Raw genomic sequence first — 22,344 nt, 5'->3', positions numbered from 1 at the left:
TACTTTGCCTAATAACCCACAATCCTCTGTTTTGTGCAGTTAAGCAGCGTATGGAGCAGAAGTTAGAGCAGATGTCTCGGCCACAGGGCGTGCGCCTGCACACGGCACATGTCCTCTGCATGGATGCCATCCTAAACGTGGGGCTGGAGATGGGCAGCCACAACCAGGACTGCTGGCCACACGTCTTCAGGTAGGCCAAACAGGTTATAATGTCACACAAAAGAGAAGATTGAGAAGTTATAGCGTAGTTTTCCTTTTTGGTGGACTATGTATGTTGAAGACTTGAAAGATGTACAACTGGTGTACACTTCTTGCTGTTATATTCTTTCACAATATCCACAGTACACCACTGTGTTTTCTCACATCCACAGGAAAAAAAGATTCTTGGAGGGCTTTGTAAAATTACAAAGGCTCCCATTACATTTTTTCCCACAGTAGGTAGGGACATTTCAGTGGGTAAAAAAGGCACTTTTTACCTTCTAAGGTGTTCCTCACAACTGAAAATTAAGTAAAGTATAAAAAATTTAAATAAAATTTAAATTAATAACCCCATTTTTTCCCCAAAAGTATATACCGGTATGTGGCACGGGGACATTTACAGTGACACTCAAGACTAAATGTTAGGCCTATATCACAGAATACCTAATAACTGGATTATCGTTTCCCTTGCCGCTTGCCCTCCTGGACAGGGTGGTGGAATACATCAGCTCCCTGGAGCACACCCACTTCAGCGACGGCAGCAGCGCCCAGCCCCACCTGGCCATCACGCAGGCCCAACAGGCCGTGGACCTGGGCCTGGAGCCGGAGGGCGAGCCCAGCCCAGAGAGGGAGCTGAGCCTGGGGCTGAGCCAGCCGGTCATCCAGCCTCTGTCCATCCCCGAGCTGCTGAAGGAGGGCGGCCGGAGGAAGGGCCTGGAGCTGCGGGGGGGAAGCCTGCTCACAGGCCCCAGCGCAGCCAAGGCTGTGTGTACGCTTTCTACGCAGGCCGACAGGTGAGAGCAAGTGTGTGTCTGTGGGGGTAATGTGGGAATGCGTGCTTATACGGGATGGGGTGTGTTTCACTCACACATATTTGATATTGTGTTCTATCATATTATTTTAATTTCCTGTTTTATTTTGTATTTTGTCTTTTCCTTCCTTTTTTCTTTCTTTCTATTCTAATCTATTCTCATGATTCTGTTCTCTTTTCCTGTTTACTCGCTCATAGTCTGTTTTTATCTTCCCCTTACAAACAATTAATCTTTTTAGAACTTTATGTAAAGGTAAAATGTCAAAGTCAAATCCCTTCATCTCATTTTTGAGCTTTATTGTTTTTGTCTTTTCCCTCTTTATTTAAATACCTGAATGATGTGTTGTGATTAGATTCCCACCAGCTATCATTCTTCTATTCCTGACCTTGTTCACACAGAGAATGAAACTGGATGAAGTATATATTAAAGATCTTAAGACCATCTCTTATGTAATTCATCTATTTGTTTATTTTCTAACATCTTATGTCGTGTCAAGACAAAATTAAATTCATAATGTGTCCAACACATTTGGATTGATTTGACGATTTAAGAAGATAAATTCACCGCGACCTCAGGCCTGCGTGTGTGTGTGTGTGTGTCCTGTGTCGCCGCCATATATTCACGTGTGTGTTCCAGTGTGTCGTGTGTGCCAATAAAACCTGACAATTATATATTATTATTTGATACTTGTTGCGCAACAGTATTTTTCTGTACTGCCAACAAATGGCCAGTAGATGACAGTGCTTAAGAGCTCTGCCGTGAATCGTGGGATGATGTCCATAATAGTGGTGCACTTAACCCCAGTAAATAAATTGTACACTAAGTGGATGATATGGTAAATGTAAGAGTCAGTTTAATCCTGTATGCATATGGGCAGACATAAAACACTTGACCTCTCTTAAGGTAATACTGCAGTCTATCTAAGTCTGTCTATGGTAATAGCTGGTTAAAAGAAACGGCAGGCCACGCTGTTAATTTTTTGTTTGCTGGGTTTTTGAATTAATGACATGAGTATCAGCAGTGATATCACATGAATGCAGGTTCAGTGTTGTTTGTGCAGTGCCCCCCAATGTAAATCCAATGAGTTTTACAATGAGAGCAAAAAGCAGCATACAGTTGCTCCAGAGTAAAAGTGCAGAAGTGTGGACAGTCTGGGAGGGGGTGAAAATGGGTGGTGTCTTTTTGACACCCTATGGATGTGTGTTTTGACACCCTGTGGTTGTGTGTTTTGACACCCTGTGGATGTGTGTTTTGACACCCTGTGGTTGTGTGTTTTGACACCCTGTGGATGTGTGTTTTGACACCCTGTGGATGTGTGTTTTGTCTAAGCTTTAGTTATATAAAGCATAGGCAGCTTTTAGTGTCAAAAATAAAAGCATCCAATGGCCTGGGACAGACGTTTGATAGATGAGCAGCATTGATTGACATTTCTGTGGGTATTCTCTTCTGTTGTGTCAGATTCATTTTTGTATTCCTTTGTGCTACACGTTAACATACTTAACACACAGTGTGACACTGATAAAGTACTCTTATAAACATTATGAGGAATCTTTGATTTGATTGATACAAATATTATGTCAGATCACTCTTAATGTGATCGGTTTGTCAGAATTTAAGCATTTAGCTGTTAGTTTTCAGATTTAATAGTCTTGCTTAAAATGACTGCACATTGGCTTGTCAGCTATACACAATATGATGTCATATTATGCCAGGTGTCACAAGTTTAATGGAAATATGCACAAGAAATAGCACTATTTAACTCACAGCATGTATGAATATATGTCATTCTAGCCACTAATTCCTTGCTTTTTTATTCTTGTAATTTTACTGACTGAATCACCAATGTATCTCAATGTATTGCAATATATTTATATATTTTATGCCACTGATAAGGCATTGGGTATACAGATCTTACCCAGAAAATTGCATAATCCTGGAGTGCACTGAAATGTTACTCTACAGTACACCTGGTTAGTTTTGTCTTGGAACACAGTATAAAGTCATGAAAATAGCAAAGTTAAAATAATGACTTATACCTAACCTTATAATATTCCAACTAAGACTATATTGTATTACCATTGAAGTACCCTAATGCAGGGTTCTGCAGTGTCTGAGAAGTGTTCTGAGAACTGATACAGTATTCTTTATCAGAGATATACAGTGTGCATGCCTTGTAAACTGAACATAGAGCATCTTCAGTAATTTGTAACACACTATTGTCCAACATTGCATTCATCAGTGATTTAGTTACAGACAGTTCAGATAAATGCTGGTGATTTTGTGTTTGTTTAGGTTGTTTGAGGATGCAGCCAGTAAACTGAACCTGGTGGGTCTGGTGGGATTCCTACACCAGCTGAGAAAGGCCTCCCAGTCTCAGCTGTTTGACTCGGTCACTGAGACTGGAGACTACTCCCTCGCCATGCCAGGTAACTCACCATCCCGCACACCAAAGCCCTCTCACAGCTTAGAGTTAGGAGATGGAGTGGCCTGGGTTAGTGTTTATTTTGTACCTTTATTTCCTCTTCCTAACTTTCCTGTTTGCTGTTGTGTTGCCTTTTCCCTTTTTTGCTCTTCTATTCACTCTTCTGTTTTCTTTTCTCTTCTCTTTTTTGGGATTCTCTTCATCTCTCCTCCTCCTCCTCCTCCTCTTCTCTTCAAGGTGAAGCAAAGTCCACACAGGACCGCCGTAGTGCTCTGCATCTCTACCGGCTGGGGGAGGCCATGCTGCGCATCGTGCGGAACAAGAGTCGCCCTCTGCTGCATATGATGAGAGCCTGGAGTGTGGTAGCACCCCACCTGGTGGAGGTAGGACACTGCACTCAGTGAACGCTCAGAATGGTACAAAGATGTGAAGACTTTTTTAGACCTTTATCTGCGGACAATTTGTTATTATTTATTTTTTCATATTTGTGCTGAAATTATATTCATTATCTGACACATTTAATGCAGTTACAGTGTTTCATAGACAAGGTTGACTAAAATCCTCTAAAACTGTTTGTTCTGTGCACAATGTCAACATTCGTTATTACATTGAACACTAACGTCACAACTAACCCTGTGTACTTAGAGCAATGTGATTACCTAATGGTTTGTGAGTTTATGATGAGGAAAAGCATTGCAAAATGTATTTTCATGTCGGCAACAGCGCAAATCTTCCTTCCATTATGTGCCAGAAGAGAGGGTTAAACGTGTCATGTTTTACTGTCTCACATCCGGCTCACCTCAGAGGTTGCCATGGAGTTGGGCAATATGAGCAACAGTTATGGGAAGCACGATGGTGGTGATTACCGGTCAGAGGGCAGGGTCCATCTGCACCTGGAACAGAAGCAGTTCCACCCGACGTCATTGGATGTAAAGTTTCGTCAGATAGTTAGGTTAATAGTGTAGTCCACTTGCGGGAAATAGGGAAGCGGCAGCGCTAATGCAGAGTTCCAGCACACAATGGTTCATCACACTCATAAAAGTAAATAGATACAGTGGTGTAAGGAAACCTGATTACACTATCCCATGGAGTTATCTCCTGACCCTGGATAGAGTGGTGCTCTGTAAGGAAACCTGATTACACTATCCCATGGAGTTATCCCCTGACCCTGGGCTTCTGGGTAGTGGATAACGAGTGATGATGATAAGCTTTTTGTTCAGAGGCAATACAGGTGCATATGCTTATTGCGGCAGTAGTGTACCTCAGACAGTAAACACACCCTGCAGTGATTCATCGAGAGAACAGTGTGTGAGCTTTGATGTCAGTGTGTCATACTCTAAACTTTTATCTGAATGGGAATTTAGCTCAGTGCACATGTGGCAAGAGATTGAGCTTTATTGCTAAAAACTGGAACACAAGGAAGCATACCATTATTACTGAATGCATTTCCTTCTACAATAACAGTAAGTGCAACTGTGTGATGTTGCACCATAAATTAATACGTGTTGGGGTGTTTCAGAGTGCATCATCTAAGTAAACACACACTACATACTGTGCTTACACTCACACAGAACTTTATGCTCATATGTGAATACAGATATGTCTGAATGAATGAATTCAGTCTTTATGTTTGACCTAGTGAATGAATATGGTTTGGATTCTAATTTTCCCACATCCAGAAGTGTTTCAGATGTCATCTAATTGTGCTTTCTAACAAATGTAATCCACTACCACTCGGCAAACACTATTCAGGAACTTGTGTTGGTCACGAATGACCTTGTCCTCGTTCTCCATTTCCCTCGCTTTCTCTCTCTCCATCTCTCTCCCTCACTGTCTCTTTCTGTCTCTATCTCTATACATCCCTCGGCCTCTCCCTCTGTCCTTTTACCCCATGTCACCCTTGCAGGCAGCCTGCCACAAGGAGCGCCACGTATCCCAGAAGGCCGTTTCCTTCATCCACGACGTTCTGATGGAGGTGCTGACCAGCTGGGCCGAGCTCCCGCATTTCCACTTCAACGAGGCCCTCTTCCGGCCCTTCGAGCACATCATGCAGCTGGAGTTGTGTGACGAGGACGTGCAGGACCAGGTGAGGGCTCTGCGCTCAGAATGCAAGGTCCTGGCTTAATCAGTAAATCCTCTAATCACAGCTCAGGGAATACTATACTATGTGTGGACATATATTTGATCTACAGCTGTGAATGTATGGCACAGTCCTCTGTAATCCATATTTAACAGATGTATAATACATTCAGACAGTACGTGAATGAAACTACTTGCCTTTGAGAGCCTCCAATCTCAATAAATCAATACAAAACAAATTTGGTAATAAACAAAATAAAACCCTAACAAAAAAAAGGTTTTATAGTATGTCCTTTGGATGACCATCAATACCATGACCAAGGAAGGTATTGAAGTTTAGCGAGCGGCTAGACTGACTGTTACATGAGTCAGACCGTAGCTTGCTGCAGTTCAGTAATCGCTGCACATTACCTGCTCTGTTAGGGAGACATTCATACCACGGGGTTAAACAAATTATTGTAGTGTAAGCATATTCAGAAAGCAAAGTGCTTGGTTGAGTTACTCAATAAGTCTGTCTGTTCTGCGTCACAGTAATGGTGACTGAGAGAGAATGCACTCCTCTCCTCTGGCTATACACATATTGTGTGCTTACAAACATAGGAAGGACGGTGACCAATATACTGTTGTTAAAGGTAAAAAGATTTTGCAGTAAAACTCAAACCTTGATTGTGCATCTAATGGACTTGGCAATACTTCACATAACCTCCACACCTTTTGTAATACTACACATTAGTTACTGAGTGCTCCCTAACTCCCTGCACTGTGCTCTGTGTGCGGCTTCCAGGTGGTGACCTCCATCGGGGAGCTGGTGGAGATGTGCTCCCCCCAGATCCAGTCAGGCTGGAGGCCCCTCTTCAGCGCCTTGAGGACAGTCCACGGGGGCAAGAGCGACACCAAGGACTACCTGATCGGGGAGTACTCCATGGGTGAGTTAACCCTAACCCTAACCCTGATCGGGGAGTACTCCATGGGTGAGTTAACTCTAACCCTAACCCTGATCGGGGAGTACTCCATGGGTGAGTTAACTCTAACCCTAACCCTGATCGGGGAGTACTCCATGGGTGAGTGGGAGAGCATGTGGGGACAGAGGAGCGCAGGCTTGGGTCATTTAGCAGGGCACCCCGTGGGCATGTGTGAGAAATACTACATGTTAGAAATACGCTCTTGTGGAAAATAGATATGTATATATCATAAGTATTTAAAACGTTTATTGTCTTTAAAAGTAACTCTTTGTGAAAAGTATGTTTATAGTCAGTATAAACATCCACAGCAAAACCATGCTATTCATATTGTTCTTAAGCAAGCTATGCCTCAGTACTGACTCGAGAGTAGAACTGGACATGACATCTGACATGTAGTTTATTTTGTCATTGGCACTGCAGGGAAATCCCAGGCCCCTGTGTTTGATGTCTTCGAAGCCTTCATCAACACAGACAACATTCAGGTGTTCGCCAATGCGGCAACAGACTACATTATGTGCCTTATGAAATTTGTCAAGGGATTGGGTAAGACAGCTTTGAAACCCTAATATGTGTGTAGTATCTCATGTGTGTACGTCTGAAATAGCCAGTGACATACCATTTAGTTTCCTGAAATGCAGTTTATTGCAAATTTACATCCCAGCTGTGGGATAATGTGATGTACACAACTCATTCACCTTACACTGCAGTTGCTAGTGATAGTGATATTTTATATTCATTGCATGCTGTGTAATACAAAGTACTTAAAAGGAAAACGCTTCTGCTTCCTGCAGCAGTGTTAATCATGTACATGTTTACCCTCCTAGTACATATACACATATAGAAACACAATAGTAAGGAAACATCATTACAGAAGTGACAAAGTCCCAGACTATAATCAGGGTCCATGTGAAAAGCCATTGCATCACTCAAGTGTGTATCCTCACTCTCCAAAGCTAAATTAGATATTTGTGTTCTGGGTTGTAGGAGAGGTGGACTACAAGGAGATTGGAGACTGTGTGCATGTGATGGGCTACAGCTCCACGGACCTGTGCTTGCCTGCGTTGGACTACCTGAGGAAGTGCTCTCTGGTACTGTATGGGCAGCTCAGGTGCACCTGACTATGTGTGTGTTCCACAACAGGACAGGATTGCAGGATTTACAGTTTACGCCAACAATGGCAGGAACCCAAAATCATAAATGCTGTTAGGTTTCAGTCACAGCATGTTCTGTATTGCCAGAATTATACAGTATACTGGCATACTATGCAGTGGCTATATACTGTGTACTTATTGTCAACTAATCAACTAATAAAATCAACCTAATTGCATCTCAACCGCTACAAACAACTGTATGCAAATATCTGACCGTTGACACTCTGTCAACATTACCATCTGCTGTGTGTGGCTCTGTGTCCTCAGCTGCTTGCCAAAATCTACAAGATGCCTTCCAAGCCGGTGTTCCTAGGGGCGCGGCTGGCCAGCCTGCCCTTGAGGGTGCAGGAGCGCTCCGTCAGCAGCGAAGACGGCATGGACTGTGTCCTGGCCGAGTTTGACGATGACACAGGTGACCACTGACTGTTATATGTCATTGTCAGGAACGGATAGTAAATGGGAAACGAAAAGAGATATTTTCTGTTAGATGGAGAATACTGACATTTCTTGGATGGTGTTTAGTTGGATTGTGATGTAGATGACCAGTGTTGTTTGGCAATCTTGGAGCTGTATTTATGAATGTTACTAAACTGAACCAGAAACCCATAGTAGCTGTCACTTGAATATGTATGTACTGTAAGTTACCCAAAAAGGGTAGTATTGGGTCTGTATTTATGTTAAACCAGAGATCCCTTGTTGTGGACACTTGGATTTGTATGCAAGTTAAACAAGAGGGCTGTAATGGTGGCCAGTTGTATGTGCTCATGAGTTCCACCTCAGATCCACAATGGTGGATGTTCGCGTGTGTTTTGCAGGCCTTATTCAGGTGTGGATCCTGCTACTGGAGCAGCTGACGGCTGCTGTCTCCAACTGCCCGCGACAGCACCAGCCTCCCACCCTGGAGCTGCTGTTCGAGCTGCTCAGAGATATCACCAGGATACCAGGTACCACAGACCAAAACCACACCAGTGTGCTGCCAAACATCCACAGTCAACAGAGAGACAGGAACTTTTTGTTTGTATTTTTTTTCTTTCTCTCTTTCTTTCTTTAATCCTCTTTCCTTGTCTTGTATTCCTCCATTAAATCATTATTTTAGTCTTTTTTTTTTCTTTCTGTCTTTATTTATTTATTTGTTTGTTTGTTTATTTCCCCAGGGCCAGGCTTTGCCATATTCTCTGTCATCCAGCTTCTCCTGCCCGTGATGTCCCTGTGGCTGCAGCGTAGCCATGGTGACCACTCCTACTGGGACATAGCTGCGGGAAACTTTAAGCACGCCATCGGGCTCTCGTGTGAGCTGGTGGTGGAGCACGTCCAGAGCTTCATCCATTCAGGTGCAGTCAAAGACCCGCTCACATTCCTGTGTGTAGCTACCGGTGAAAACTACTAAGAGAGTTATACTGCTAACTCATAAGTTAGCCGTACAGCTGTGATGAGAAACATCTAACTGTAGGGTTCCCTGGAAGAACAGTGTTATCCTTTTAGTTTCGCCCACTTTATATGAATTGCCCTTATCAGAGTGGGTAGGTTATTAACCTAAAAGTACATTTTACTCATTGATTTGTATTAAGCACAAAATACCTTAGGATGGTAATAATAATAATAATAATAATAAAGTGTGGACTTCAGTTTCCTGAAACCGTCTTGATTTTGTAGCATTGGTGGATGGATAGAAGCAATAATGGGTGCATGTATCGATCTGTTGATTGGTTGATTTATTTGTTGATTTTATCCTCATAACTTTACTCCGTGTTGTTCCATAGACATTGGTTACGAGAGTCTGATCAACCTGATGCTGAAGGACCTGTTTAAGCTGCTGGTGTCCTGTGTGGCCGAGCCCGCAGAGACCATCTCTAGAGTGGGCTGCTCCTGCATCAGGTACACTCATGAATCCTAGTTAAGTAAACTGGAGTGTTCTGTCTCTTACACTAGACTAAAGCATTGCTGCACTCCTGAACTGACATTCCTGACTTATTTTGACTTGATGCACACAATTGTCTCAGTTAATCTACTGCTTGACTGGATGAGGGATAAAAGTGTGTCTGTGTGGGAACATGCTTTTGTTGTCTGTTTGATTGACTTTTGTTTTTACATCAAAACTTGGAGTTGTTTATGTCATGTGCCTAGTACCATACTGCATTGTGATTTCCAGGTATGTTCTGGTGACTGCTGGGCCTGTCTTCACTGAAGAGATGTGGCGCTTAGCCTGCTGTGCACTGCAAGATGCCTTCTCTGCCACTCTGGAGCCTGTCAAGGTAACACTAAACTTTTACCTTAATAATAACATCGTTATCATCATTCATTTCTTGTAAATGCAAACATTAGTACTACAATTCCCCCAACTAACATGACTGCTGCCACCGTTATTACTACAAAAGGGATAAAGTTCAAATGTGATTTAGTGAAGTAATAGCTATGTCAGTTTTTTCCTAAACTGTACTCAGTTCAGTATAACTGTGCCAATGAGTGAAAAGTAGCACTGCAGAACCAGAGTGTGCCAGTGTGTTGCATAACAGACCTTCTGCTGAGTTTGAGCAGTTTTTCAGTAGACCAGCCCAGAGACTTGGCCGGGACGCTTTCTTGTGCGTGATGACTTTGTGTGAATTTTCCAGGCTCAACGCAAATGTACCAGACTTGAATTATAATATACTTTGGAGATTAGGGCTTTTGCATTTTCAGGAGATGAACGGAGTGTTTGCCACTGGTCTGAACATGAATACACATACAGTTAGGTAGCCTAAGAGCCAGAGACTTTAATGTAAACATACTGATAAGAGAAGCATATTGTGCCCTCACATTACATGAGGGATGAATGTACATATTTTGGTGTGAACTCGTAGAATACATTTTTTTGTAGGAGGTTTAGGACTGGTGCCAAATACAAGTAGATGTGTGTGCAAACTTGTGATGAAATGTATGTAGACACATCATTAGAATGTTTTAATAATCTGCCGATTTAAAAATACTCTCACTTACATAATATGGATGATATATGAAATGTTGTTTGTGTGGATTTCAATTACACCCTTCCACTGGCTGTCATGAAATAGTGTAATGCCATCTATGTTGTGGCACATTTTAACTAATGGATGGTCTGTGCAGGCTTTAACGCATTTTTATTAGGATTTTTGAAAGAGTTGCTCACATAAAACTGGTACCCAACCACCTTTTTGTTCATTTTGTTAATTTCAGTTTCTTTTCTTGTTAATGGGTGGTTATCTAAGGAATGGATCTAGAGAGGGAGAGATATGAATATTACATCACAGGTGTTATCTGGTTGTACATTCCACAACGAACAAACATGGAACTTCTTGCAGTTATATGATGAAGAATAATACCCATTCTTTTGTGTCAACCACTCACAATCAATTTGTAAGAAAAAAGACTAAATATGATATATCACATATATCACATATATTTGACCAAATTTGATTTACTTACTATCTCATTCCGTTCTCCTGCTGACATTTTTTACATTGTCCTTATTTGTCCAGAACCTTCTAGCTTGTTTCCGCAGCGGGTCGGACAGTTTTTCAGGCGATGCGTGTGAGGTGAAGGTCGCTGCCCCGTCCCACTCTCCCTCTGCCGAGGCAGAGTACTGGAGGATCCGTGCCATGGCCCAACAGGTGGGCATCCACAACCCCTCCAAACACCACTGTCTGATTATGACTTCACTGTCAATCCTGACAAGTTCTTGACATATTCTCTTAATGCTACTCTCTCTCTCTCTCTCTCTCTCTCTCTCTCTGTCTCTCTGTCTCTCTCTCTCTTTCTCTCTCTCTCTCTCTCTCTCTCTCTCTCTCTCAGGTCTTCATGCTTGACACTCAGTGTTCACCTAAAACCCCCAGCAATAAGGAGGGATTTGAGCATGCTCAGTCCTGCGTACTGATCATAGAGCTGCCCCCTGACCAGCACTCCAACGGTCACACGCAGAAGAGGTAAGAGTCGCTGCCACAGAATCCGAATGCTAGTAGCATAACACATGATTGGCATTAGAGTTGAACAAGTTTGCTTATCTCTTCTGTCATAAGCACTATAAGAAGAAGGTACGGGAGAAAGGACCCATGAGAATCTTTGAATCTTTTAAGTTTGACACTTAAGTACCAAAAAGGGATGCTATTTTTGGTAGATCCCTTAGTAAGTTTATTTTCTCCTGCTGAAGTTAAATAGAGTTGTTGTTTTTCATATGGAAATGAATGATGATCAGTTATTTCTGGGCCTGTATTCCCAAAGCATCTGAAGGCTAAAATGAGCTCTTAACTTGGCGATTTAGGAGAAACTCCTAAAAATATCGGGCATGTCAGTCCTAACTTTGGTAAACGTCTTGCTAAAGTTGCACCTACGTCTGGGAGAACTAAAAAGTAGTCAAGAGGACTCCTAACGCACCCCTACATTTACAGAACATGTCAGTTTGTATCTTTCCTCGTTATAATATTTTGGAATGTATAAGGTGAATTAGTGTAGAAGTTACCGTCTGAATCACAAGGGCATAATGGAGTACTCTTATATAAGATAAAATGCTCTGTGAATACAGGCCCTGGTGTCCAACATTCTGCTGCATAATTCATTCTTTGCTGTACTGATGACTAAAACCCAAGTCAACTTTACGCGTGAGATAGGTAGGACTTTCATGCTTGGTGGTAAAGAGTCATTTGGAGTCAAATTCTATTATCCTTGGAATTTGAGGAATGTTGAATTCCCACTTACTTTCCTTCTCATGCTGGACTTTTTCAACTTACTTTCCTTTTCATGCTGGACTTCCCGCAGAAAAATTGGGTAAGAAGAAATGTAACTCTTCCAGGACTGAAAAACCTAAGTTAGATGCATCCCTGTGTTGGCATGGCAGGTGGAGGCTGGCTGCTTCATATGGCAAATAACATGGATTAGAAACGGCATGCCCATTTGTATTTCCATAAAATAAATGTATTGGATGGATGGATGGATGGATGAAACGATGAATGACTGAATTAATAAATGAATATATCAGGGAGCTAGCTTCAGCATGTCTTGTCATGGGTCCTACTCAGATGTGTTTGGGAGGCCTTGTTAAATTTGTCCCAGTAGATTGACAACCATAATACTATAGACCATAACGTTTTTATGAGCAGCTGAATTGGTAAATCCGTTTTAACCAACCTATAGTCAAAGCATTCTACCATTCTAAGATTCTTCCACACGCTCTGATAGTTTCAGATCACATGGAAAGAAAAATGTGTATACAGAGCAACTGACCAACCCCGACAAACATCTCCGGTTCTGCTCTGTTCACCACACAGGATCCCATTTAGAACCATTGTGGTGAGCCTCCTGTCCCATCAGGTTCTCCTTCAGAACCTGTATGACATCCTGCTGGAGGAGTTTGTCAAAGGCTCCGGTGGCAGCACTGAAGGGGACAGCCAGGAGCGCACCACGCCCGTCTCAGAACCACGAGCCGCAGGGTTCCTGCGCTACATCTCCATGCAGAACCTGGCCATCATCTTTGACCTGCTGTTGGACTCGTACCAGACGGCCCGGGACTTTGACACGCGGCCCGGCCTCAAGTACCTGCTGATGAAGGTGTCTGGAGTCAGTGGGGCAGCCAACCTGTACCGCCAGTCAGCCATGAGTTTCAACATCTACTTCCAGGTCAGGGGGCAAAGCAAACTGGTAACATTAACTGGTAACTGGTAACATATCGTTACCAATAGAGTCCTAATACATGCCTTTTTTCTTGTTCAACTTATTCATTTGTTGAATTCAGCTTGTGTCAGTCACAGTAATGATTATATATTTCACCAAACAGACACTTGTATTTGATTTTGTGATAAAATCATTATGGTTACAACCCCCACCCCTAGGCACTCCTGTGTGCCACGCTGACCAACCAGGAGAACATCACTGTGGAGCAGGTGAAAAGGATTCTGGGAGAAGAGGAGGAGGGCAGCTCAGACTCGTCACAGCCCTGCTCCTCAGAGGACGAAGACATCTTTGAGGAGACGGCACAGGTAGAATTTGTATATATACTCATGCACTCCATGTACTCACATATTTAACATGTTTATAGTAACTTTAGTCTAGTGCACAGTATTAGTTTTACATAACCCATAAGTATTCTAAAGATGATTTTCACTGATAAGAGTATACTCCTCCTTGTGTAAGGAAAATCAAATTCAAGTAGTCATTTTAATGCATCGTTGTGTCAAGAATAACTTCCAAAGTTGCAACACAGGTGAGCCCGCCGCGGGGTAAAGACAAGCGTCAGTGGCGCGCCACCATCCCATCCCTGAGCTCGCAGCCGGCCAGCGGCGTGGACTGGGCCTGGCTGGTCAAGCGGCTGCACAAGCTCTGCATGGACCTGAGCAACAACTACATCCAGATGTACCTGGACCTGGAGAGCAGCCTGGGGGCCAGCAGCGTGGAGCCCACGCTGAGTCACCGCGGCGACCCGCTCTTCTTCCTCCCCCTCTTCCCCTCCGAGAGCTCCACGCCCACCCCCTCCACCACCGGAGGGCCCTCGAGCAAGGGAACCCCGTCTGAGGATAGCTTCCGCTGCAACCCCTCAGTGGAGACGCTGGGCGAGGAGCCCCCACTGCAGACGCCACTACCAACGCCACCACCCTCTGCGGGCATCTACGGCGGCAGCCTGCCCCAACTCCGAGGGGACGGAGGACCACGGGAGCGCAGCGACTCCACCAGCCGCAAGAAGGAGTGGTGGGAGAGCGCCAGCAACAAGCTCTACACCATCGCCACCGACCGCACCATCACCAAGCTTATGATCGAGTACAAGCGCCGCAAGCAGCAGCAGCAACAGCAGAGCCACCCTATCTCCCATCCACACCCAGCCTTCGCCAGGGAGTCCAAGCCCAGTGAGGCAGGCTCGCTGAGGGACCCAGAGTCCCCCGCACCCCAGAGGCCCCAGCAGCTGGTGGACCAGGGCCCCATGAGGCACTCGTTCAGCGCGGGGCCTGAGGTGCTGAGGCAGGAGAAGAGGCCTCGGTCGGGCTCCATGGCCAGCTCCCACAACATCTCCCTCAGGGACGCAGAGGCACAGATACAGGTAAGCGGGACAGGATGGGAGGAGGGCTGGGGTGGATGAGGGGGTGTGAGAGGGAAGTACTGAGGGGATAGGTGTGAGGATAATGGCATGATAGGAACACACAGTCACAAACCGTGTTTATGATTTTGGTATTACTTTTAGAAAGAGAGAAAAATTATTTCAGAAATGCCTTCAAATATGTGCAGAATAATTCCATCTTAACTTCTGAGTGTTTGATCTGTTAATTGTCCTAGACTTGTTGTCCTAGACTGTTTTCTTAACAGCTAATTTTGGGTAAAAAAAAATACCATTGAGCTGAATGAGTGTCTCCTTCACCTTGTTGATTGGGCAGGCATGGACCAACATGGTCCTGACAGTCCTGAACCAGATCCTGCTGCTGCCCGACCCAACCTTCATCGCCCTCCAGGCCGCCGTGTTTCCCTGCATCAGTCAGCTGACCTGTCACGTGACTGACCCTAAGGTCCGACATGCTGTCAGGGAGTGGCTGAGTCGGGTGGGTCGGCTCTATGACATAATCCTGTGAAGCGTGTCATCGGGAGGCATGTCGCTACCCTTTTTGAAACGTGTCCCTGAAGGTCGTCTGGAGGTCGTTGAAGGTCAGGAGTATTTTTACGTAGGCTTGGAATGAAGGGAGGAAGCGAACTTGTTTGCTTGTTTGTATGTTTATGTTGACCATGCTAGCGCTCATGTGGTACTTCTGCTCTCCTCTTACTGATTTGTGTGTTTTTTTTCTACTGAATCAGAGCTTTTGCATACTTCATTAATTTCAATGATGTATCATAGTGGCCAGTATGTTTATTTATGTTTATTTATGTTTATTTATTGTATTTATTGTAGTGGCCATTTGTTTATTTCTGTGAATTATTGTATATTTTATTTATTTGAATGCTTAATATATTCAGAATATAAATATCTATTTTAATGAAGACTGAATGTTTTTGTCTGACATTTTGCATATACTGTAGTACGAAAATCAGATGTTGTGCCATATATTATACACGCGATACATGACCCTTGGATGATATCCCCACTCCATTTCTGTTTTACCTTTGGAAGGCAGATAATCAGGACTATGCTGTTTATGCCAAGTCACTTGATTGAAGTGTTTGCGTGTGCAAGCATGATGTGACTGGTGGTTTGCATGTCTGTCTCCGACTATGTTCATATCCAGAAAATTCAAGTGTTTAATTAAAACCTGTTTTCTGTATGGATTACATGCTGAAGATAAGTTCACTTATCCTGGAATCAATAGATTTTTAATTTACCTAACTAAACAAACATTGACATTTAAATCATGTAATACACAGGTTGTGCTTTACAGTACAGACACAGCAGTATCTCTGTGAAACTGAACTTTGGAAATTTGGCATTGCATAAATTCATCCATCCATCCATCATGCTGCCGGTGGAAATATAGGCACCTTGGCGTGCCAATCATAATGAATCATTTGTAAACGCGGAGGAAGGGTCATGTGTGAAACTGCTGTACTGAACCTACTGATTCATTCTTTCTTCAAGTCTTTCGATCCTCGTGTTGTTCATTGTTTGTGTATGTAACAAGCTGTTTGTTTGGTGATTTACTGAATTCAGTCAGCAATTCATTACTGATTCATTGCACTCGACAGAAGTGATAGAAAGTTCAAAATGGTCCAGTTTATGTTATGCTCCAATTTCCATTTTCATAGTGTTCTAAGCTATGCTTGTGCTAGTGTGCAAAGGCAATGCCCTGCTTTTGATGGTGAAGACCAAAGATGAACCTTTTTCTTTGTTGTTGGTTTTGTTTGGACAGATTATAGGATTTGTTTGAGTGAGTTGATGACCCATACAGTAAACACACTTCCTTTAAATGCCATTGTCTATGAGTGTATGTTGATAAGTTCCATAGCAACAGTCACAACTCTCAGACCCCAACAATTTACAAATGTAGTTATAGTAGTTGAGTTTTGTTATTGACTTTCTAAGAGAAAAGAGTATTTGAGTGTTTTAGAGTTACTCAAAGAAAGTGTGCACCTTTGGCTCCTCTATTGTACCTGATTGGGTTACCCTGTAATCCTCAATATTACATCCCTGAGAAAGAAATTTGAAGTGTTGGTTGTGTGTGTGTGTGTGTGTGTGTCTGTGCGTGTGCATGCGCGTGCATGTCTGCAAAATTTCAAAACAGAAGGAGACCTGAGGTCTGTACAGGTCAGTGATTGACAGAATGTCTGTATTAATGGTTTAAATATCGAAAGTGTTCAATCTCTGAGACCCTGAGAGTTGAATGGCTTTAGGGCGTATGCTCTGTGTGGGAAATACTGTACACTGTTTGAATCCGACCTTCAAACTGGAGATATGAATGCCAGCAGAGTGACAAACGTCTGTGTGTGTTTTCGTGTGTGTGTGTGTGTGTGTGTGTGTGTGTGTGTGTGTGTGTGTGTGTGTGTGTGTGTGTGTGTGTGTGTGTGTGTGTGTGTGTGTGTGTGTGTGTGTGTGTGTGTGTGTGTGCATGGCTGTTTCTGAAAGTTTCAACCTTTTGATGAGTGTTTGGAGACTCCATTCCTATGTTCTGTCTTAACTTAATTCTTCAACCAGTGAACACAATACATGCCCAGACTATTTCTTACTGTTCTGACAATGCCATTTATTTATCTAATTTGTGCTGTGGAATAAAAGTAAAAAAAACTGTTGTCTCTGTTGAATTTATTGCATGCCACCCATCCATTTTTAAGATGGATATTCATAATGACAAAATGGCTAGTAAAATAACAATGGTATTTGTTATAAGCACATTGCTCATTTGCTTATAATGCATACAATCAATCCCTATCTGGAAACGAAAGCTTATCACTGAAGGGTACATAAATCTGGACTTTAAAAGGGGTTTCGGTTACTGTTCTGAGAAGGGGACAAATTGTAGTTATGAATGTGTTCAGTTAAGTTCAGTATTTCTGATGAATATATACATTTCTATAGCTATCGATGTTTTACGACCACATGAATTACTTAAGAATTAAGTGATTAGTTACAGGACAGAGTCAATTACTTAGCCAAAGGATGGATTGATTATAACACATTCATACAATGAAGAAAGTTTCAACTTCAATTTTTCTGGTCTCATGGTGCTTTGAATCTTGTACACAAACACCATGATTTCTGTCCTCAGTTCTTGCATTCATTTCTGCTTACAGAGTGGTTCAATTTACAGGTGATAATAGTCCAAAGTAGACAACAGATCATAACAGTCCTCCAGGAACACATCTTTCCTTCAGAGTTAAGCATTAATCGTGAGAATAACGGACGTTATGACTCCGATGAGTACAAGTATCCCAATGACAAGTCCAGCTATGTTAAAATTTCTTGCTCTCCGAGATGAATCTATTGCTCTGTTGACATCCCCAACGGCGTTTGCTGTGTTGACCTAAAATGTGCCAGGATAACAGACCAAATCATGTATCAACATGCATGACCAACCACCAACACATAAACAGTGACTCCCCTTGAGTAAAAGGAAATATAGTGTTAATGTTAATATACCTGATTGGAGAAGATGATGGCAGCTATTCCCAGTGGCAAACAGCAGCAAAGCGTTGTGAATATGGACCAGCCCAGGTAATTAGATTGGTGTTGGGTGGTTGTGGAATGCATTGTTCTTCTTCTTTTGTTGGTTTGTGCAGAGTCCTTGGTGTAGATTCCAGATGCCTATGAGTTGAGAGAGATGAGAGCATGCTATATTTATAGACCAAAAGGTGTGGCAACTACTGCTTATTGTGACCGTGGGCAGGATTATACTTTAACCATGATAAGGGTTTACCGGTAAACTATGAATGCTATTACTACAGCGCCAACATCCGATTTACCAGTGGACTTTACACCAGATGGCCTATATTATCTTCGACAGTAATATATAAGATAGAATCATATGTAAGAATTGCTAAAACAAAACATGAAAATATAAATGAAAATGAATCTGAAAGTGATAAACATCAGCCATTGTTTGATAGAAGACTTGTGAACTACTTAAGTGGGTATGTATGCATACAGCTATAATAGACACTTACTATTGCTGTGGAGGCCGTTTTTTGCTCCTACTTTATTTGGATGTCGGGAAGCGGTTTTAGGATGGGGTGATTCAACAACTGATTCCAAGGAATAACCTTAGTTTTTTGCAGTGAGCCTTAACATTGTTTTTTGGGTTCAGACCTGAAGTCAGGTCCTGAATATTTTTTTATTGAGTCAAGGGGTAAACGTTGTGACGTATATTTTTAGGTTCAGGGTCTTACATTATTTGTACAAATATCATTACAGTACTTGTAAAGGCCTTTTATCACATTATTGGGTTTGGTAAATGATTACATTTAATCTGATAAGAGGGGACCCGCATAATATCCCTGATATACTAAAGGATACATACAAATAAATAAATAATAATAATAATAATACAAATAGCAGACGCAGCAGATACACCAAATCTTTACCTTCATTTTGGAGGCCTACATACATTTTTTCTATAAAGAAAGACAGTGCCTTGTAATAAGATACATTTGTATAGTTGACTATTACAAACACTTGCTTTATAGTAACAACTCTGAAAGCGGTCAATTTCTGGACACTGCAGTAACTACTCTCACATAAATGCGCGGATCTGAAAACAGCTGCTACAGATTATCCAGACAGAAGAGGAAAATAGTTTTAATAGTGGCCCATGGAATTGCCTTCAGTGTTTGGGAAGAGTGGTGTGCATGCAAATAATGCTTCTATTGGTTTCCTCTAGTCAGATGTTACATTTTTTATGGTAAACAAATTTCCAGACAAAATCAAGCCAAAGGTCATTTGATTAAATAAATTGTGCTTAATTGCAACTCCAGGCACCGACATACCCCAAAACATTTAATGTATCCTGTTAAAAAGGGCCATCTCACCAGTTGCATCCAGCTGTGCAAGCCACCACGGGACCTGGGATCCAGGCAGAGGTCAGCCTATCAGTTGATCCCAGAATCCTGTGGGGCTCGTGCACAGTGGAATTTCACTGACCAGATGGTTAACCCCATGCTGGGTTTCTCAGAGCTAGCCTGGACTTGTTCTCACTCCCCCTCTGCACTATATAATGCCGACCCTCCTCTGGCCAAGGTGTGGGTCAAGTAAGTAAGCAGTTGGAGTTGGAGAGGAGCATCAGCCATCGGGAGTTCATCAGTTCAATTCAGAGACATTCGCGATCATTCTTGCCGTGCGTCATTGAGAATAAAGCACGGATTCTATCAGTCAGTTCACTGTCATTCACGGTTCATGGTCTTCAATCATTCACGGATTCATTGTTGGATATAAGTCCCTTTACACGGGGTAATTATACTCACAGTTAATCATCATTGTCAGTCTACTGTCAATCCTTTACACGGATTACATTCACGGGCATCATTCATTCAGTCATCTACCACTTCATGTCTCGAGTGTGTGTGTGGAAATAAATCAGTCATCATTGAACATTGGCATCCGTTCTTGTTCTAACCGGACAGACCTGTGGCGATTGTCACCTATTTCACAACCAGTAATACAGTCCTTTTGGGTTTCATTCACTTCAAATATCACCCTATTTTATATATCCCACTGTTGGCCACGAGAGCAGCACCAGACAAACTGGTTTTCTTTTGGTTCATCCTTGTCTGGTCGTGGTGTTCTCTTGGTTCATTCTTAATTCAACCGTATGACGCTATCTTTTAATCTCTTTGCATGACCTCTTTCTGTATTTTTCGCACCAGCCACATTTGCCTCACATCACATTCCCCGATGTGCAGCGTCCGGATTTACACTCTCTCTGCTCCGCGCAGCCAACGACGGCGCAATGCGTGTTCTTTTGGAGAGCAGTTGGATGCGCTTCGGCTCCGCAGGTAGAGGCAACTACGACTGGGTGTCGGGATCGACCCCGCCACCCGACCCCGCCACCTGCCATTGAGCAACGTATTCGGGTAAGTCCATTTTACAAGACTTCGGAAAGCCAACCTCAATAGCATATTTTATGTTTAGAATAGCAAAGCAAGCTGCTGCAAGGCACACACACGTTTCTAAACAGCTGTGGTTGTTGGTTTTGTACATACAGCCTTTTAAAGCATTATTTCGAAATATTCATGTATAAGTTGCTTCAAACATTGAAATGGCAGGCAGCTTTCTAAAAAAAAACCTGGGAATCTCATTTTCAAATGTCTCCCATAAAAGGAAATGTCCAATTCATTAAATTAATTTTACCAAGACTTTAACTTTAATTAACTTAAATATGTACTATGATTTGTATATACAGTATAACCCCTATATAATCACTGAGCTTTTGGAATAAAGTAGACAGCATTGCCATCGGGGGTCTGTAGGGAAATTACTGCGGTCTGTAGGATTTCTGGAGCCGCCCGGTCCTTTGTGTTTGAGCATGGGCGACTAGGATAATGTCTTTAATCGAACTTGAAAGTTTGTCTCGCTCTGCTTTTAAAGCCCCCACCTCTTCTGTCAAAGCAACAATCAATTTAGACATAATATGTCTATTGGCCCCGGCTACGGGCCCCCAAGAACCACGGGCCCAGGTGTGACCGCACCGCAACTGGTGCAACCCTGGTCCAAACTGTTATGAATACATTAAAATACATTATATTATAAAGAACTTTTAAGGGGAATCTACATGAAAAATCAGTTGAATAACAGTGTTATAATGAGACTTAACCCGTTAAATAATGTTGTTTGCTTGGTATTTCTCATTGAAATTAAATGGGATTTGATGTACAATAGACAAAAACTGGATGTACATTTTACTGAAATAATTGGTTTTATAGCATAATGGTCATGCAAAATCAGCATAAATCCAATGTTAAATGTACTGGTTTACAATGTAATATTATAAATTATAAACTGTTAAAGGTACATATTGTTCTGTGAAGATGGTTATGGTTTGGCCGTATTTTTTACAGAATTATTCTGGCAACCACAGCTGCCAGTTTTTTCCAGTAAAAACAACAGGATTTGTTTTACAGTGTAACATAGCAGTGATGTTAATATAGCTAAAGTTCAATGTTGAATATACAGGTTTAAAATGTTAAATTTACATGCTGCTCTGTAAAGAGGTTTACAGGTGGATGTATTTTTTACAGGATTGTTCTGGCAACCACAGCTGCCAGTTTTTTCCAGTAAAAACAACAGGATTTGTTTTACAGTATAACATAGCAGTGATGTAAATATAGCTAAAGTTCAATGTTGAATATACAGGTTTAAAATGTTAAATTTACATGCTGCTCTGTAAAGAGGTTTACAGGTGGATGTATTTTTTACAGGATTGTTCTTGCAACTCAGCCGCCAGTTTTTTCCCGTAAAAACAATGGCATTTTTTTTACAGTGTGGGATATACCCAACTGGTCTCCAATTTCTCGTTTGGTACGTTCCTGTAGCCAGGAACCCAAGAACAGACCAAACCTGAACCTGAACGGGTATGGCCTGGTTGCATCTGGTGCGTCTCTTTAGATGAGGGCCCATTTGGGCACAAAGCTCTAACAGAGCCGTTCTTGGCACGAACACTTTAAGATCAAATATGTGCGTACGAACGTTTTATAAATGAGGGCCCACATCTCATAATTATGTTTGAGTAGCCTATGATTTACAATCTCATAGGTTACAGCAGCAAAAGACACAGGCTTCCTGCGAGGCGTGCATTCTCTTGCAGTCAAACAATGGCCAGAGG

The 22,344-nt window shown here is 42.4% G+C and overlaps 1 protein-coding gene and 1 long non-coding RNA gene across 4 annotated transcripts in view; one reads left to right on the top strand and one right to left on the bottom strand.

Moving 5' to 3' along the window:
* Positions 1-16,504, top strand: part of arfgef3 (ARFGEF family member 3) — a 48,980-nt gene extending 32,476 nt beyond the window's left edge. For 2 of the 3 annotated variants that reach the window (XM_031579583.2, XM_031579581.2), the window contains 20 exons: positions 40-190; positions 690-992; positions 3,303-3,436; positions 3,670-3,815; positions 5,339-5,518; positions 6,296-6,437; positions 6,894-7,016; positions 7,458-7,561; positions 7,892-8,036; positions 8,440-8,568; positions 8,779-8,955; positions 9,385-9,499; positions 9,774-9,876; positions 11,116-11,247; positions 11,429-11,559; positions 12,389-12,397; positions 12,898-13,246; positions 13,459-13,605; positions 13,830-14,657; positions 14,989-16,504. In XM_031579583.2, coding sequence (XP_031435443.1) covers positions 40-190; positions 690-992; positions 3,303-3,436; positions 3,670-3,815; positions 5,339-5,518; positions 6,296-6,437; positions 6,894-7,016; positions 7,458-7,561; positions 7,892-8,036; positions 8,440-8,568; positions 8,779-8,955; positions 9,385-9,499; positions 9,774-9,876; positions 11,116-11,247; positions 11,429-11,559; positions 12,389-12,397; positions 12,898-13,246; positions 13,459-13,605; positions 13,830-14,657; positions 14,989-15,180 — 3,740 coding nt within the window. In that variant the 3' untranslated portion in view covers positions 15,181-16,504. The remainder of the gene's footprint in view (positions 1-39; positions 191-689; positions 993-3,302; positions 3,437-3,669; positions 3,816-5,338; positions 5,519-6,295; positions 6,438-6,893; positions 7,017-7,457; positions 7,562-7,891; positions 8,037-8,439; positions 8,569-8,778; positions 8,956-9,384; positions 9,500-9,773; positions 9,877-11,115; positions 11,248-11,428; positions 11,560-12,388; positions 12,398-12,897; positions 13,247-13,458; positions 13,606-13,829; positions 14,658-14,988) is intronic. The other variant, XM_031579582.2, reaches the window with a different exon arrangement.
* A 752-nt stretch (positions 16,505-17,256) lies between these two features.
* Positions 17,257-19,038, bottom strand: LOC116223334. Its single transcript, XR_004165044.2, has 2 exons — positions 18,171-19,038; positions 17,257-18,054 (listed from the first exon to the last, which is right to left on the bottom strand). It is a non-coding gene; the product is annotated as an uncharacterized LOC116223334 (long non-coding RNA).
* Between the last annotated feature and the right edge of the window lie 3,306 nt (positions 19,039-22,344).

The sequence above is a fragment of the Clupea harengus genome, chromosome 13, assembly GCF_900700415.2.
Source record: "Clupea harengus chromosome 13, Ch_v2.0.2, whole genome shotgun sequence".
Lineage (NCBI taxonomy): Eukaryota > Metazoa > Chordata > Actinopteri > Clupeiformes > Clupeidae > Clupea > Clupea harengus.
The sequence above is the reverse complement of the archived record's forward strand: the minus strand, read 5'-3'. Positions and strand labels throughout refer to the sequence as shown.